We start from the raw sequence: 19,048 nt of genomic DNA on the forward strand, positions 1-19,048 counted from the left end.
TGTGAATCCATAAACTTCCTTTTAATGTTAAACGTTTTTTACATTTCATGCTAATGTTCGTGTTGTCAATATAAAACTATTTTACAATATATATATTTTGAGAACATGTGACTTAGATGTCGTAGATTTAAACTCACGTGGATTTTATGACACAAGTCTTTAGATGAGTGGCTAAAATGGAAGCCATGTTCCCACACCAAACCCCATAAAGTAAACCAGTGATTTTAGCTGCGGAGACACTGGTCCTCTGCTGCCTCGTGTGGTCACTTTGTGTCACTGAGTTAAGTCTAAATTAGATATTTTATTTCAAAAGCCGAATTTTACAAAATAAGACACTTGAACTTAGTGACGGAGACAGAAGTGGATCAACAACTCCTGTGTGAGTGGTTTACAAACTTCAGTTAAACAGTGAGATAAAGACGTGATCATGTGACATAGAGATCATAAAGTGGCGCTCACAGCCATCGAACGATGGAAACAAAACAAAGCTTGAGTTTTTGTTCATTTATTTCTCCAAAATTATTTTGTTACGCTTCTGTACATTTTTTTTTTAACATTTCTACAAATCTTTTTGACCTGAACATTTGAAACTTGATCTTCTGTCATAAAAACACATCATCATATTATTATTATTTCTATGCCGACCACAAACTACATTTTAAAGGCCTAACTGCAAAACTTAAAATGTTTTTGCGCCATAAACATTTTCTTTAATGCACCAGAGAAATGTCGGACTGAAGACGAAGAACCAATGTTTACATGTAAATTAACACGGACATGAAATCTATTTGTAAAAATAAGAGATTTTTTGCTTTTGACAAAAATATTTTGGGCCTCAGTGAAAGTTCTGACAGACACAGAAACCGAACTCGACGTCAGCGAACGCAACATTTAGTTTGGACGGAACGACGACGTCTCATACGTCGCAACTTGTATTGCGAACACCAGTGCGAGACCGGAACGTCCCCCAATGTGAACCGGCTGCATCCACATGGTTTTCACGAGCTCTGAAAACAGACGATTTCACTTTGCTGTGATCGGTTCTTTGCAGACGAGACTTGACTCTCGACTGTGAACGAAAAAACACACCGTTAAAACCTACTCTCACTTCCTGTTCGCTGTTTGTGAAAGTGAATAAAGTTGACGTTGAACCAACACACGCTCGTGCGACGTGGACCAGAAACACGATCTTGTGCTCAAATGAAAGTCGAAAGAAACGGAGAGCGAGCGTTTTCACATTTCATCCAGTTTGAATTTTTCCATATGGGCAGGAGTATATGTATATATATATATATATATATATATATATATATATACACACACACACATATACATATATACACATATACATACATATCTATCTGTCGTCAGGGACCGTCTGCAAAGTGCAACAGCAGCGTCGTCAAACTTTCTGTAAACTTTACTGTTGAAGAAAAATCCGCTTTTTAGATTCGTTAGTGAATACTCATGAGTACCGATGACTTTGTTACTTCACCATGATGTCAGGAGTGTGTTTAAAGTTCAAATCTGTTTCTGACTTTACTGAAGTCACGTGACTTGCGTTCGATTGAAAAATCAAAAATAGACGAAACGGGAAAACGCTCGCTCTCCGCTTCTTTCATCTTCCCATTTTATTTTGAAAAACCAACGAGTGACTGGCGCGCGTGAATCTGACTCGATCCAATCAGGAGGGAGAGCTCCACAAAGAGGCGGTCCTTCTCTGCTTATGAGGTCAACACTCTCGTCATGTGATCACTTTAAGGGCGCTAATTCAAACACTGGTCAGGTGATCTGTCAGTAAGGGTGTCACTGTGACTCCGCCCACAGTGCCCCCTGTGGAGGATAAAGAGGTAGAAGATGGATGAACACATGAAAGCAGAGAAACAGAGCTTTGCTGTCATATACTCGAGTTAACGGTATAACCTCAGGAAGAAGACTCCGCCCCTTCACCAGTGACATCATGAGGAGGGCGGGGCATGCACAGTCAGTGAGCATGAACTAAAAAAATCAAAAACGACATCCGACAGCAGCTCAGCGTCGACCGTCACGTGACCTCACGCTTGTCAGCCCCGCCCCCAAAATTCACTCACATTCTTTGACGTTGAGTGAAAATGAGGTAGCTATGGCAACGGCCGACACACTGAGGTCACAAAGTGAAAGAAGTGCAGAGCGTCGGCGATGACATCACCAAATGAATGAGTGAAGGTTTCATCAAAGCTGGGATTTTTTTCATTTAATCAAACAAAAAACAAAAAGTCATTTGAAAAGTTTTCTGTCAAATTCAACTAATGAAGAAAAAACAGGTGTTTTACACTGTAAAAATAATCCAAAAAAACTGAATCTCAACATTAAAAACAACAGAGTGAAATGTACTCACTTATTAAAGCAGCTTTGTGTTTTTGTTTGTTTCCTTCTTTTTTTTTGCTGAGACGTAACAAAGATTTCACAAAGTAACAAAAAAAACGTTATGGCACCAAAACACGACTGTGGACGCTTGACGTTTCAATACTGGCTCAAAACTAACAAACAGAAACATAGCCCACAGCTCCGCCCATTGCCCCGCCCACAGGTGTTAACTCCTCACACCACGACAGGAATGCTGGGAAAGGAAGTCCAGGTGTGTTTGAAGAAGGTACTGACACCTGTTTGACAGTGACTGTGCTGTGAGCGCCCCCTGCTGCTGAGAACCAGCCTGAGACAACGCTCACCCTCCCACACCAAAGTCCACAGAAAAAACAGTGATTTTATCTGCGGGGACACAGGAGCAGCTGGTCCTCTGCTGCCTCGTGTGGTCACTTTATGTCACTGAGTTAAGTCTAAATTACATATTTTAAAAGACACATTTTACAAAATAAGACAATTGAACTGAGTGATGGAGGATCATCAACTCTCGTGTGTGATGTTAAAATCACTGATTTGAGTGTGAGTGTGTGTGAGTGGTTTACAGACGTCTGCCATTTTGTTGTGACAGAGTGTGTGTGTGTGTGTGTGCTGCTGCTGGTTCTCAGCAGCAGGGGGCGCTCACAGCGCAGTCAAGAGTGCGTCATGTGTATCTCATCAAACCACGAGAAGAACCAAACTCACTTTTTTAATATCTCTGTCACAGTAACATTGCGCTTCTTCTCCACCTAGTGGTCAGAACTGGTAAATAAACCTTAAACATTTGCATTAAAACATAAATATTCCGACTGCAGCAGAAGAATAACAATAATAAAAAAAGTTAGAGCATCTATTTGTCAGCGTCTAGTAAAAGTGATTCAACGAGACAAAGTCATGGCTGTTCCTCAGAGTTAGCGGCTCCATCTGTACAACCAAACTGCACTCACTGTACAGTTATATAACACACACACACACACAGACACACAGACACACACACACACACAGACATACATACGCACGCAAGCACACACACACAGACAGACAGACAGACAGACAGACTAGAACTTGGACACAAACATTAAATCCTGTTTTTGAATCATTTTCTCGATTAATAATTTAGACGAGTTCATTAAACTAGAATGATTGAGTTTGTTTTTATCACGACGTCGTCGTCTCATTATTTACACAAGAAAAGCACGGGGACTGTTCCTTTAAGGAGATTAAAGGGCAGCGTTTTATTCTACTGTCGTCTGAAAACATGACCGGACCAGGACTAAACAGGACGTCTGCGGTGCCCCCTGCTGACCACACTCAACACGAAGAGACTAGAAAGTGGCTTATTTACATAGAGTGGTTTTTTTAAAGCACCACAGTGGAAGCTCCACAAAGACCAGGTGTTCAGACCTGGTCCTGAACCGGGTCCTGAACCTGAACAGTTCACTTTCTGTGACGTCTGTGTCGTCGAACGCTCGCGTGTTTCATTAAAACAAACGAAGAAAAGACAAATGTTGAAATTGACGTTTCTTTTTTTCAGCAGCTTCTTCAGTGGAAGCTTCTGGATCTGGATCTCGATCTTTTGCTCTTCTACTCCTGTTGTGTCAATTTGGCTGTAGTGTGTCCACAGGGGCGTGTCCACAGGGGCGGGACAACCCCGGACGAGAGATTGCACACCGTCTCACGAGTACGAGAGGTGGGAGCCGTTAGAGATGTGGGAGGTGACCGACGTGCTGCGGCTCAGCCCGCCGTCACTCCCCCCGCCCCCACCCGATGCCGTCCTTCTCAGAGGCTGTGGGCTGTTCCTGAGCGCCATCAGCCCGGCGCCGCGGACGCTCAGGCCGCCGCCTCCGTAACCACCCTGCGAGGACGAGGAGGACGAGGCGGAGGAGGCGGGGGAGGAGGAAGAGAGGGAGATTGGGGGAGGCAGGGGAGGAGGTGGAAGGAGAGCAAGGGACTGGGAGGAGGCGTGGGAGGAGAGGAGGTGGTGGTGGCCCTGTGAGTGATGGGAATAATGGCTGTGGCTGCTGTGGCTGCTGTGGCCGCTGTGGCTGCTGTGGCCGCTGTGGCCGCTGTGGCCGCTGTGGCCGCTGTAGCTGCTGTGGCTGCTGTGGCCGCTGTGGCCACTGTGGCCACCGCCACCGCCGCCGCCGCCGCCGCCGCCTCCTCCTCCTCCCACCCACTCCCTGGCCCGGTCTCGATCCCGCGTGTCGCGCTCGTGGCTGTCCCGGTAGAGCTGTGGCGTGCTCTGGTGGTGCTGGTAGTGCTGGGGGAGGTGCTGAGGGAGGTGCTGAGGGAGGAGGTGGTGCTGCTGCTGCTGCTGCTGCTGCTGCTGCTGCTGCTGCTGCTGCTGGTAGTGGTGGTGGTGATGGTGGTGGTAGGAGCTTTGGCTCCTGCCACTCTTGTTGAGGTCACCGTCTCTGCCAAAGCCGTGTGACGAGCTGATGGACTCGGCTCGGCTGAAGCCTCCTCCTCCTCCTCCTCCTCCACCTCCTCCGCTGCTGTGGTTGTGACTGCGCCAGGACGGAGTGGCCACCGAGTTCTGCACGCTGTGGCTCCAGTTGCTTCCTGAGCGTGGGACGGGCCGCGATGGCCAGCCGCCGGGGCTTGGGGCGGGGCTTGGGGCGGGGTAACCCTGGTTAAAGGCCTCAGCGGGAATCCCTGTCAGAGCCATGTTACTGAAGCCGAGCCTCATACTTTCTGAGTCAAAGGCCTCGATCTCATGAGCCTGACGCTCCAGCAGAGTCCGGATTCTCTCTGAACGCTCGTTCTGCAGAGACAGCATCTCCTCCTCGATCTGAGACAGACAGACCGACACTTCCTGTCAAATAACCATCAATGTACAAATACACCTTCTAACTACTAACTACTCACACCTTTCTGTCATTTTCAGCTTCTTAAATGTGAATATTTTCTAGTTTCTGTCATTTTCAGCTTCTTAAATGTAAATATGTTCTTCTTTCTGTCATTTTCAGCTTCTTAAATGTGAATCTTTTCTACTTTCTGTCATTTTCAGCTTCCTAAATGTGAATCTTTTCTACTTTGTGTGCACAGACTGTCTGTGTGACTGTCACTGTCAGGACAGTGTGACGCGTGTGTGACGTGTTGTCTTCTTACCCGTTGTTCGAGCAGCGCTCGGCGGATGGACACCCTCTGCTCCAGGTCCTTCACCTCTCTCTCGTGCTGAGTGTCCGTGTGGATCTTGATCTTGCTCTGGTAGGCGTTGAGCAGTTCCAGCTCCTGCTGCAGCTGCATGCGCAGCACCTGGTACTCGGCCTCCTGGGTCTCATCCAGACGCAGCTGTGGGGACAGACTTACTGTTAGTAGAGCGCCATCTGCTGGACACATTCTCTAACCTGAAGCATCACGGCCAAAACCAGGTCTTACTCCCCACAAACCTGTTAAAAACCCAACACATCCTCACCAAGGCTTTTTAAAATGAGATAGTTAGTGTTAGTTTGTATAGTTTTAGTCAGTTGTTGTCAGTTCTACCAAACATCCAACAGTTTGGAAATAATGTTAGATTATGAGTGGATAAAACCGCAGGTGAACAGGTGTAGAAGGATGCGCGCACGGTTCCTTGCCTTACTCACAGCCTGTGTGGACAGCATGTCATTGATGGAGTGGTCGTACTGCTCGGCCAGGATGGCCAGCTTACGAGTTTGCTCCTCTTTGAGGCGCTTGAGGATGGCTTTGTGGTCGGACTTGGGCGTGCTCTCTAGCAGGTGGTTCCTCAGGGCTTTGTACTGGCGGGTCTGGATCTTACACGTCTCCTGGAACTGTCTCTTGATCTGCAGCTCTTTGGACTGAAACACAAGGAACATGTTTTATAGATCCCAGTTGACACTGTTGGCTTTTGCTGTGATGGAGGTAACTTCCTACCTTCAGGCTCTTGGGCTGCTGCCGCACCTCTGTGGCGTGTTTTTGTCGAAGCTCTTGTTCTCGGCGTTTGTTGTACTCCATCTGGTTGGTCAGTTCTGTCTGATGCTGGGTGCGGATCAGCTCGGCCCGCGTACGTTGGACCGAACTCAGCTGTCTGAACTCCAGCTCCTGTGTGGACTCGTGGTGTCGCAGCAGCATGGCACACTCCAGGTCCTTCTGAGTCTGCTTCTTGTTCAGGTCCTGGTGAAGATTTGTGAGAGATGTTTATTTTCATAATAAAGTTGCTGTGACGTTCCAGCGTCTTAAATGTGAATATGTTCTGGTTTCTTTGCTCCATAGAAACAAAGAAATCATTTTGGTTTGTGGACAAAAACATTTCCACGTTTGACAAACACTGATCAATATTTTACGTCTTGTCTCATCGTGTTCCCTCCCTCACTAGAGCACTGACACCATGTTTGTTTGTAACATCAGCTGAAAAATAACAACATAAAGGGGTCTCAAAGAATTATATTACAGTATAATATTATTATTATTATTGTTATATTTCCCCCACCCATTAAAGTGAGACACACAGAGACAGTGGCGGGTTTGTGGTGAGCGCCCCCTGCTGTACCTCTCTGAGCAGGTCCTGCTCCAGGTTGTGTCGAGCGAGCAGCATTTTCCTCTTGTACTGACGACACTGCAGCTCGTAATACTGCCTCTGCCTCCTGAGCAGACTGGCCTCCTCCTCCGCCTGCATCTGCTGCAGACACTCCTTCTGACGAATCAACCACTCCTGCTTCTCGCGCTTCGGAGTCGACTGGTTCTCGCTCAGCTCCTGTTTGGTGGGAGTAATCCATTACTGAATCAATTGTCACCCATTTTGATAACTGGTTCATCATTTTTCAGCTTCTTAAAAGTGAATACTTTCTAGTTTTGTCATTTTTCAGCTTCTGAAATGAATATTTTCTGGGTTCTTTGCTCCATAAAAACAAAGAAATCATTCTCAAGTCATTTGAGAACATCATCACTTCCACGATCAACGTTTTTTTTAACGTTTTCTGACATGTTATGGACCAAACTGCTACTCGATTCATGGCAACTGTCAGGTGTGAAGACGACTCCACTCGGCCTGAACTAACGTCGCGTTCCGTTTACATCAAAAGTCAGAAGTCGTAACTGCGAGTGACTTCAGCCCCGGAGTTCAGTGCATATCAGAATCGACAGGTATTTTCAGATTCTGAAGAAAACACCTTTGTTTCTCACAGATTTGCACAAATATATCAGGAATCTCGTCGCGATCTCACTCAAAACAATCCCAATTCAATATTTATACAAATCCTTCAGCCTCAATTTAGAGAGAGTAATTCCAGCTGGTTTTGTGAACTTTATATTCCATATGCTGGGAAACGAGAGGAAAACAAAAGTCCCACAATGCATCGGGTTCCTTGTGACTCTTCTGGAATAAATTCCCGCAGGCTGCGCACTGAGGGAGGTTTGTGTTATTAAGTGGAGGTGTGAACGGTTCTCGTACCTCTTTCAGCTGCTCCTTGCGTTGACGATACTGTCGTTTCTGTGACTCCAGTAAAGTGGTCAGTTCCTTCTTCTGCTGACCCTGGATGTGCTGCTGGAACTTCTTCTCCTCAGCCAGGGCTGCTTTCATCTGGAGGACACACGGACACGTCCGACGGTCAAAACACTGCTCAAAATAATCAGGGTTCCTGCGGAGAACGCTGTGGGAAGTTGACCTAATGGCCGGGAAGTAAAGTGGCGGAACATCAAGTGTTTGAAGTGTGTTTCAATTATACAACAAAAATGAACTGAATCATATGCAAATTGAGCTGAACTCTGTTAAATTCAAGTGAACTTTCCATGTGGAGTTACCGAGACCTTGAAGACGCTTTCTATTTATCTGCAATGATAAAAACATGCCAAAAAACCTTGAATATTTCAGGAGTTTTGACAGATTCCAGGTAGAAAAATCACGAGCAATGAGGTCATAAATGAGCCGATTGTTTGAGTTTGAACTCAGTTTATGTTTTATATGCTAAAACCATTTAACAAATCCTTTCTGTGACCTGGACGTTCCTCATTTACCCGCTGAAATTAAACAAGACTAACTGTGCGGCACACGCCCGAAACAAGAGAAACCCTGGATACATTTTCTGGACCTTTGACGTTTGGTGGAAACACAAACCACACGGATGAGCAGGAAATAAGTTCCCGCTAATAGACGTTCCTGGGAACGTTGGTGGAAAAGGGGACATTGAGACATTAAGAGACTAAGAAGCAGACCAAAGAACACAAACACAGCGCTGACGATGAAGAGTGAACGGTGTAACAACCTCTTTCTCCAGGATGGCCTGGTGTCTCTTGGACAACTTGTCGGCCTCAGTGGAGAAGTTGTTCCTCTGGTTCTCTAGCTCCTTGTCCAGCTTCAGCTGGTGCTCGTCCATCTCGGCCTTCAGTTTGTTCTCCAGGCCCATCAGCTGCTTCTGGTGCTGCCGCCTCATTCGCTTGTACCCGGACATCTGCTCTCGCAGCGCCGAGCCCTGCTCATGCTCCTGGATCTGACGAGTCACCTGGAGGACGAGGACATTAATGCAGGATTATCTCCAGATCAAACCTTTAAACCTGCTGTAAAACATATTTATGCTGCAAATAATCATTATTTATATCATAAACATAAACTTACCAAGGAAGCCGTTCGAATGGTGGCAAAGTGGTCTCTGTTACGATAGTAAGCTCGACGGCGTCCAGCTGAAGGAACCTGAGGCTGCTCCATCTCAGGCTGGTACGGGTCGTCATAGATGTTGTCCTGACCCTGAGGAGGAGGAGGAGGAGGAGGAGGAGGAGGAGGAGGAGGAGGAGGGAAATGACGTGTTCAGTAGGGCTGCCAAGATTAGTCGACTATCAAATTTGTCACCGACGTAATCGTGAATCTTTTGAATCTGTTTTTCTCTCTGTAAACAGCCACTGCACCTCCCACTGTCTCGCCTGTCTCGCCTGTCTCGTCTGTCTTGTCTGTCTATCTGTCCTTGACGCACATGTGCAGTCGTGATAATCGGGTCAGTCGTGATGTCACCGGAACAGTTACGCACTAACAGTGTCATGAATAACCGGCAACGGAGCTCGAAAGTTTGGGAGCATTTGACCAAAATAAAAGAGAAGAATGTGAAATGGAACTTTCCTTCATGTCAGTGCGACGGCGACGCACGAGCATCTGAAAAAGAAAGCGCTCTGTGGCCGATTCTGACAGAGAGGGACAGTCGTCTGGCTAAGCTAACTGGCTAGTTAGCTGGTAAAATGAACATCAACAGTGACCTACTAACTAATAGCTGTAAACGTTAATATGAACGATGACGATGTCATTAGCTTTAGCACACATATGTTATGTGTTTGTTATGTAACGCTCATGTTTTATAACACATACATATATATATATATATATATATAGATAGATACATATATACACACATATTTATATTTATATATAAATAATAATATATTATACATACATATACATTATACATATATATTCATTGTTCATAGTTTTTGCTTCCATTTTACAAAGCACTAAACATTTAAGTGCAGCTGCTGCGAGAAGCTACAATTTACGCATGATCCCGTCAGTCAACCGCAAACATAATCGCCGGCGATTATTGAAATCATCGTTTGTGGCAGCGCTAATGTTCAGACATGACTGAAGGCCGGTGAAGAGGCAAACGGTAGCAGGGGGTGTGGCAGGAGGTGTGGTTTTACCGTGGGCCGGTGGATGATGGAGCTGTTGGAGGTGACGGTGTGTTCTCCCTCCTGCATCATGGCCATCTCACTGCTGCTGTCGTCAGAGGCGTCGGCCAGGCTGTTGACGGAGCTGCTCTGAGAACTGGCAGAGATGGACATGCTGGGAACAGACTGAGAGCTCTCCATGCTGTTGACTGTGCCTGTTCTCAGCAGGTACTGTTCCACCTCCTGAAACACACACAAACACACACGGTGAGGAGCCCATTGCAGGGTTGCCAAAACTTGGTTGACATCAAATTGAAGCACTTTTCAAGGACTTTTCCAGGACCAATTCTCTCTCAAACTCAAGGACTGAATGCGCTGACTCAGCTTAAGATGGGAGGACAACTTATAAGACCTCGTCTTCGCCAATGGTCAAAGTCAGGACATTTGTCTTTGGTGAGACCTCACCAAATCCTCACCTCCTCCTCCTCGCCTCCCTCAGACACTGGGCCGTTCTGCTGCGTCTCCTGAAAGAGGATCTTCTTCATCTTGCGGTACTGAAGGTTGTCCAGCTCCCGCACTGCGTCCTTGGTCCGCGCGATCAGATCCATGACGACCGTCAGTGGACGCTCTCGACACAGGAAACGATGCTAGAGACAGAAGACAAAGGAAAAAAGTGACAGATGAAGACGGGCGTGACGGCGCTGCAGAGTTCTCCTCTCTGAGACGCTTACGTTCAGCAGCACGTCCGACGTGGGCCGGTCCTGAGGAATCTTCTGCAGGCACGAGTCCACAAAGTTGCGGAAGGAATCAGACCTGCAGACAAACGCAGTCATATCTGATTAGTGAGAAAAATGATGACAGCAGACCTGGCTGCAGAGGCAAACAGCGGTTTCTCACCAGTGGTTGGACTGAAGGACGGGGCTTTCGTTCTGAGCGATGTGATATAAGGCACTCATAGCGTTCATGTTGAAGAGCGGGGGCTTCCTCTCAGCTGTGGATACACATTCAAAATGGAAGAGAAACAGACAGAGTTCACACAGAGCCGGGCGTCTACTTAAGTGTCTGCCAAAAAAAAAGCTTTTATTGTCATGCTAGATAAAATCCTGTGTAAATATCTTACCCAGCTCGATGGAGGTGATGCCCAGAGACCAGACGTCCACCTTCCCGTCGTACTGACCCTCGTCCATGGCGAGGATCACCTCAGGAGCCATCCTGACAACAAGACACAATCTGCTCACAAAACACTCTGTCACATACCGTAACATCGCGGTAACATCGCAGTAACATCGCGGTAACATCGCGGTAACATCACGGTAACATCGCGGTAACATCAGGTAACATCACGGTAACATCGCAGTAACATCATAATAACATCGCGGTAACATCCCAGTAACATCGTGGTAACATCCCAGTAACATCATGGTAACATCAAGGTAACATCAGCGTAACATCAGAGTAACATTGCGGTAACATCAGATTAACATCACGGTAACATCAGAGTAACATTGCGGTAACATCAGAGTAACATCGCGGTAACATCAGAGTAACATCGCGGTAACATCAGGTAACATCACGGTAACATCGCAGTAACATCATAATAACATCGCGGTAACATCATGGTAACATCGTGGTAACATCAGCGTAACATCAGAGTAACATTGAGGTAACATCAGACTAACATCACGGTAACATCGCAGTAACATCAGAGTAACATTGTGGTAACATCAGGTAACATCACGGTAACATCAGAGTAACATCGCAGTAACATCATAATAACATTGTGGTAACATCGCGGTAACATCCCAGTAACGCTGCTGAGTGGATCAGTTGTGCAGACAAAGCACAACTGATCCACTGAAGCACAAATACTCACCAGTAGGGGGTGCCCACAAACGAGTTGGCTGGAGCCACGATGGAGGCAGAACCGAAGTCTCCCAGTTTGACCTGACCAGGCTCCGTCAGCAGGATGTTTCCTGCTTTCACATCCCTGCCAAAGAAAACCTTTACTAACCAGGAGCACGATTACAAACACACACTTTCTCATCACAATAGAACAACATACATCAGGATAGAAATCAGATTTCTGCCCGTCAGGGTGATATGCAGTATATATATGTGTGTGTGTGTGTGTGTGTGTGTGTGTGTATATATATATATATATACATATATACACATATATGTGTATGTGTGTATATATATACGTATGTGTGTATACATATATATATGTGTGTATATATATATATATACACACATATATACACACACATACATACATACATATGTATATGTATATATACACACACACATATACACATATATACACACACATACATACATACATATGTATATGTATATATACACACACACATATACACATATATACAATACAATATACATATATACACACATATATACATACATATATACATACATACATATATACATACATATATACATATAAATATAATATACAATACAATATACATATATACACATACACACATATACATACATACATATATACACATACATATATACACACATACATATATACACATACATATATACACACGTGTATGTATGTATGTATATATATATACATATATATATATATACATACACACACACACACACACACATATATACATATACATACACACATATATATGTAAAATACTCAAATTTAAGAAGCTGAGAATTCAAAGAAACCAGAAAACTTTAACAACAATAATCTATTTATCACTATTGTTGGAAAATTACCTGTGAATCATGTTGTGTGAGTGGAGATATGCTAATCCCTGCAGTGCACCATGGGTAATAGCAGCAATTTCAACTTCCTGCAGTGGCTTTTTGTGAACTGAAAAGAAAAAGAAGAACAAAAACAAAGAGGAGTCACAAATATCACTCAACTCTAATTTATTCATCAAGTTTGAAAATGCAGAACGACGTCAATGAAAATCCACAAGGTCAAAGGTCGTTAAGTCTCTGACAAACGTCCTTCCACTGTGTTTTCTTTTTAAACTGACCTTCAAGGAGGTCAGAGGCCGAGCCGAGGCAGTACTCCATCACCAGCTGAGGGACAAGAGAACAACGTGAGCATTGGGACCATTTTCATTTCATTCATTTATTGGAACGCGTTCTTCTTCTCCATTCCTGACGTAGCAGCGTTACAGCGCCAAACACAGGCCCGGCATGTGTACTACAGGGTTTCTGTGTGTGTGTGCGCCATCGTACTCACCCAGGCTGTGTGTTCTTTCAGGTAACATCCCTGATACTCAATGGTGTTGGGATGTCGCAGTTTCTGCAGGAACTTCACCTCTTTAATGATGTCCTGCCATTTCTGCACACACACACACACACACACACACACAGTAAAGAGTAAATTTAGTTACAGGACATTTTGACTCATGGATAAGTGGAGACAACATGATTTTGTTGCCTATTATTAAAATATTATTTCTTTTTCAACACAGCAGAATGTTGTGATACGTGATTGATTGATTGATTGATTGATTGAGAATAATTTGAATTTTAAGAATAATTGAAACCAGTTTCTGTGATTTTTAATCGTGACCTAGAAAAGCAGAGTTGTGTCACCTCGTTCGTCTGCTTCCCACTGTACGACATTTTCTTGATGGCCACCACCTCATTGTTGCGCACATCCTGGGCCTGTGGGACCACACACACACAGACACACGCACACACACCCATTTATGATGTTAAATACATCGATAAACATTGAAAACATTGAAAACAGAGAAACAAATGTAAAGAAAATAATAAAATGATAAATGTATTTAACGTTTGTCACGAAACATCGTCCTATACTGCAACCTTTTGAAGGTGGAGTGGAGGATTTTGGAGTGGTCACGTCTGGGCCAAAACTGCAGTGAAGAGCCTTTTCATCGAGACTAGAAAACACACGTGCCATTTACACCGTAGCTCCTCCCAATAACTTGAAGACTAATAGTAACCATGGCAACTGCTGATTTGGGCTACACGGACCAAACTCAAAGCCCCTCCCGGTGTGGAAGTATTTTGCGTGTACTGTAAATTCTCGCCACTTTTCCACCGCATGGCCCCGCCTCAGCACGGCTCCACTTCACACGGTTTGGTTATTTTTCCATTACAATACAGTACCTCCTCAATGTGGGCGGGGTCATGGCGACAAGGCACTCACACACAAACCGGCGGCCTCGTTTCCACCGGTCAAACAAAACACTTAGACCTGGAAGCCTGAGTCATAAACGTCATACTCACAAAGTACACGGCGCCAAAGCTGCCGTGTCCGATTTCACGGAGGTCGGCGAACAGCTTCTCTGGATCATCTTTGCAGAAGAGATCGGACACCTCCGGGTCTTTCAGGTTGCCCGCCCGTGCACTCGAGGGCATGGCCAGGGCCTGGGACACAGGGGAGGTCAGAGGTCAACTGCTGTGAGGAGAAGAAAACAAACGTCTGTGTCTTTGTTTTAAAGCTTTTTACTACTGGGTATTCACTGACCATGGAGACCAAAACCTGGTCCTAATGAGGTGGAACCTTATCACTGAGGAACTGCTTAAGTTTAAGACTAAGATGTGAATTGTGGTTATGGTTAAGGTCTAGTCTTATGAAATGGTAAATTGTTATTTTTTCCCAAGAATCTCTTGTTTGTCATCATTTAAACGCATTTATCTTAAAATATGACTAAATAAAATAATACAAATAAACATTTAATCATTCATTCATTTTGTTTTTAACAATTCAAACAGTTTGTGATTTCTGCTTCTTAAATGTGAATATTTTCTACTTTCTGTCATTTTCAGCTCATTTTGTGTTTGTGGAGATTTGAGAATCATCATTTTCATCAGTATTATTAGGGCCGTAAAATCTTAGTGGACTGGTCGATACGTTCTGGTTCGACCAAAAGTCTGATTTGTCGATTTTTTGCCACGTTAATTTCAGTCTATGTTTAATTTCATCTGGAGGAATGTACTAAGAAAGTGCTAATGGGGGTGTTTTCAGGGCACCCCCGTTTCACAGGCAACAGCGAGTCTTCAGAGAACACCCCCTTGTTTTCACTATTTTGGATTAGCCCAACCCACTAGAGACAGATAGATTAAAGGCGACATAGACCGACATTACCTCGTTTATGAAACCCTAAAGTTTCAGAACAAACAGTTCAGCCACTGCTGAGAAAATAGTGTTGTATTGTTTTCCTGGGCTCTGCGAAGCGGATCGACACTTCCTTAATTTGATGTCGTCATCAGAAATCCTCACCACCGTAGCGCCTCCCGGTGTGGGCACTAGTCCGGGCACATCCGGTTGCGTACATTCAACCGCAGAAGAAGAAGAACTACTCTCGTTGTAGCTGCTGAGATGCAGAGCATCCACCGTGCCAGAGGGGGAGCTGTGTATCTGAGAGCTGGCCTATCTATTACGGCACTTCCAGGTACCTGGCCAATCACAGGACAGTAGGAAAGCTCTCGTTGGCTGGCCAATCACAACACAGTCCACGTTCTGGGGGTGTGGTTCTGGTCTGAAACAGCGTCAGTGAGGAGATATTTTGATCGGCTCGTTTGCAGCGATTAGGAGGTTTTTAACCATGAAAACAAGTTAATATATGTAAGTAGACCTCCATAACTAACATATATGTGACCATGAAAACAAGTTAATATATGTAAGTAGACCTCCATAACTAACATATATGTGACCATGAAAACAAGTTAATATATGTAAGTAGACCTCCATAACTAACATATATGTGACCATGAAAACAAGTTAATATATGTAAGTAGACCTCCATAACTAACATATATGTGACCATGAAAACAAGTTAATATATGTAAGTAGACCTCCATAACTAACATATATGTGACCATGAAAACAAGTTAATATATGTAAGTAGACCTCCATAACTAACATATATGTGACCATGAAAACAAGTTAATATATGTAAGTAGACCTCCATAACTAACATATATGTGACCATGAAAACAAGTTAATATATGTAAGTAGACCTCCATAACTAACATATATGTGACCATGAAAACAAGTTAATATATGTAAGTAGACCTCCATAACTAACATATATGTGACCATGAAAACAAGTTAATATATGTAAGTAGACCTCCATAACTAACATATATGTGACCATGAAAACAAGTTAATATATGTAAGTAGACCTCCATAACTAACATATATGTGACCATGAAAACAAGTTAATATATGTAAGTAGACCTCCATAACTAACATATACGTGACCATGAAAACAAGTTAATATATGTAAGTAGACCTCCATGACTAACATATATGTGACCATGAAAACAAGTTAATATATGTAAGTAGACCTCCATAACTAACATATACGTGACCATGAAAACAAGTTAATATATGTAAGTAGACCTCCATGACTAACATATATGTGACCATGAAAACAAGTTAATATATGTAAGTAGACCTCCATAACTAACATATATGTGTGATACAAGCATTCTATGTCGCCTTTAAAGAACGTGCAGTGGTTTTATTTACAGCCATTAACATCCATGATGTCAGCAGTGTGGCAGCAACAGTTTTCATATCACAGCTCGACTGCAAACATGGCATATCATATAAAAACGCTAAGCTAACTTGTCTGCGTTAGGTTACTCTGTCCGTTTTGAGTATGAGCAGAATTGGCATATATCAGTGTTTAAGTCTAATAATCCAAATTTCAGCCCTTCAGTCGACCAAGAATTTCTTTGGCTGATTGCGGACCTATTGTTTATTGACTTTTATTCGTTTGTTGTTTTTTATATTGCTTTTAGTTTACATTGTTTCATATCCAGTCTGTATTATGTATTTATGCGATGTACAGCACTTTGGTCAACTCAATTGTTAATAAATTTGGATTGTTCGTACATTTTCTGACATTTTATGAACCAAACAACTAATCAATTAACGAGAAAATTATTATTTTTTGTTATGAAAATGCAGCCTTAAAGTTCACTGTATATTTTTACTGTGGGATGCAAAATGTGCAAGAGTTTAACTTCCATATTTCTGTACTCATGAGTGAACATGTGTGTCGGAGTGAGAAGACACACACACACACACACACACACACACACACGTGAAAACACGCACCATGTGACCATTCAGGATCACTGGGCTGTGCCTGTCGGAGTAAACAGGAAGTCTATTCTCTCCTCTGAAGTTCTTTTCTTAATTACACAAAACACCCTGAACAACAAACATCAGCAGAAACAAGGAAAGGACAACACTGAAGCCAGTGTTAACTTTCTGTTCACGGCTGACCGTGAAGTCGTGAAGTCAGTTCTTTGATGCATCGTGATTCAAATGTGGACCATTCAGAACCGATTCACAAATGTCCAAATATCCTATTATCAGAGGTCACGACCTCACGGGTGAAAGACTGGAGGACAGAGATGACATGTGATGTTTGGACATCTGTTGTCACTGTAACATACATCTCTATAACTGTGCACTAATGTCCCATGTGCTCCAAACAAGAGCAATGAATGAATGAATGAATGAATGAGCCACACTGATGATGCTGAGCTGTTAAACTGATAATATTATACATACACATTTTATATATATCTCATTTGGTCTTAAACATGTGAATTGTGATAAAGATGTTACTTCTGTACAAAGCAGTTGTAACTATGCAGTTAACACGTTTCATTTAATTTAATAAATGATAATAAAAACTCTCGCGGTGAATAAGTGATCACACAGTGAGACAAAGACTTTTAAAAACACTGATTAAAAGTTTATCGAGATGCACGGATCATCGTTTCATAATTGAATCCTGGCCGCTGAATCGTAATCGAATTGAGGAACTAAAGATTCCCAAACCAGAGGAAACACGACATAAAACCGTCAATAAAACCACTGTTGTTTTTGTCAAGTTAAAGTGAACGGGTCATTTTCTGACACGGAACACAACACAGGATTAAAACACATCAAGTTTGTTTTTTATTTTGATGTCGGTTATGTTTTACATTTGCGTGAGTGCACCGTGTGTTTGTCGCTGCTGCTGCTGCTGCTGCTGGAGCAGCTTTGAAATAAACACCACACTGAAAACCTCTTCTGTGGCTAACTAGGTGAGCTAGCTTCTGTGGCTAAGCTCAAAGCAGCGTCACTTACCGCGGCTTTATTGTGGCTCCGCTATGAGCCGAAAAACAACCGTTAGCAGCAGAACTAGCGTCTCCGCAGCTTCATAGCATGGGGTTCCGCTGCCCACGAAATCAGCACGACTCTCGCGCCATTCCCGCCGAAGCCCGTCCTGACGTCGGAACCCACGGTGGAATCAACGAGTGGTGTCCAAATGCCCGCGGACAGAATCCGAACTTTGGATTCGCCTCCTCGGCGTTACGAGCATCTGCTAACTGGCTAGCTTAGCTTCGATAGCCTGACGCTAACGTTAGCTGTTGAGCGGGGTGTGGCTGTCATTTTTCTGCGGTCAAACACTTCCAATCGTGATGTTCACAGTCACGGCCGCGTTTTATAAAACACGCACTTTTCCTGAAATAAATAAATTGGTCCTCGGTTGTGCGCCGCGCCCTGAAGCTGCGCTTCCTCCTCACACCGTTTTTGTTCTTGCTAAACACAAGATGGCACGGAGCGGCGGGGCGGGACTCACGGAGATGACCGGAACAGTGATGTGTCGTTCGCGAACGAGTCGGATCTTTGTCGTGAACGAGAAGAGACGACTGCTCCTGCTCAGCTCCCCCGAAGGCACGTCGCGTTTCAGGGTTCTATCGTATCCCACTTAACCACCTGGTGGCGGTAGAATTCTGGACACAGGGCATTTCTAGCAAAGAAGAGAACGACGCTACAGCTCCATGAGGCTCGGATGACTCATTGAAGAACCGTTTGGGAGCCGTACGAACCGAGTCTTTGAAAAGAGCCGGACTTCCCATCACCAGACCGGAAAGGATTGTTTTCTTCTTCTTCTTCGAGGTTTTTGTGGATTTAGTGCATTACCGCCACCATGTGGTATGGAGTGTGGATCTAAACTTTAGATAAAACATGTATAGATATTGTGTAACAGTTACTCGGGTTCTTTTGTAATAATGTCTTTTAATTAATTAATGA

The 19,048-nt window shown here is 44.0% G+C and overlaps 1 protein-coding gene across 1 annotated transcript; it reads right to left on the bottom strand.

The window, feature by feature from the left end:
* Positions 1 to 489: 489 nt before the first annotated feature.
* taok2a (TAO kinase 2a) lies at positions 490 to 18,667 on the bottom strand. Its single transcript, XM_058654129.1, has 21 exons — positions 18,098 to 18,667; positions 14,227 to 14,367; positions 13,564 to 13,635; positions 13,205 to 13,306; positions 12,993 to 13,038; positions 12,727 to 12,823; positions 11,840 to 11,953; positions 11,087 to 11,178; positions 10,864 to 10,957; positions 10,698 to 10,779; positions 10,443 to 10,613; positions 10,000 to 10,209; positions 8,933 to 9,061; positions 8,583 to 8,819; positions 7,772 to 7,900; positions 6,872 to 7,075; positions 6,256 to 6,495; positions 5,967 to 6,179; positions 5,491 to 5,673; positions 4,528 to 5,170; positions 490 to 4,404 (listed from the first exon to the last, which is right to left on the bottom strand). The coding sequence occupies exons 2-21, from the start codon at positions 14,356 to 14,358 to the stop codon at positions 4,055 to 4,057; spliced, it is 3,540 nt and encodes a 1,179-aa protein (XP_058510112.1). The 5' UTR covers positions 14,359 to 14,367; positions 18,098 to 18,667; the 3' UTR covers positions 490 to 4,054.
* Positions 18,668 to 19,048: the final 381 nt, after the last annotated feature.

Source organism: Solea solea, chromosome 16 (genome assembly GCF_958295425.1).
Source record: "Solea solea chromosome 16, fSolSol10.1, whole genome shotgun sequence".
NCBI lineage: Eukaryota > Metazoa > Chordata > Actinopteri > Pleuronectiformes > Soleidae > Solea > Solea solea.

Bases quoted from the DNA above. Each gene is read 5' to 3' on its own strand.
- taok2a (XM_058654129.1), bottom strand. From the start codon at position 14,358: ATGCCCTCGAGTGCACGGGCGGGCAACCTGAAAGACCCGGAGGTGTCC. The intron at 10,780-10,863 runs GTGAGAAACCGC...GTTTGTCTGCAG, and splicing joins GTCCTTCAGTCCAACCACTG to GTCTGATTCCTTCCGCAACT. The intron at 4,405-4,527 runs GCGGCGGCGGCG...GCCACAGCAGCC, and splicing joins AGGAGGAGGAGGCGGCGGCG to ACAGCAGCCACAGCCATTAT.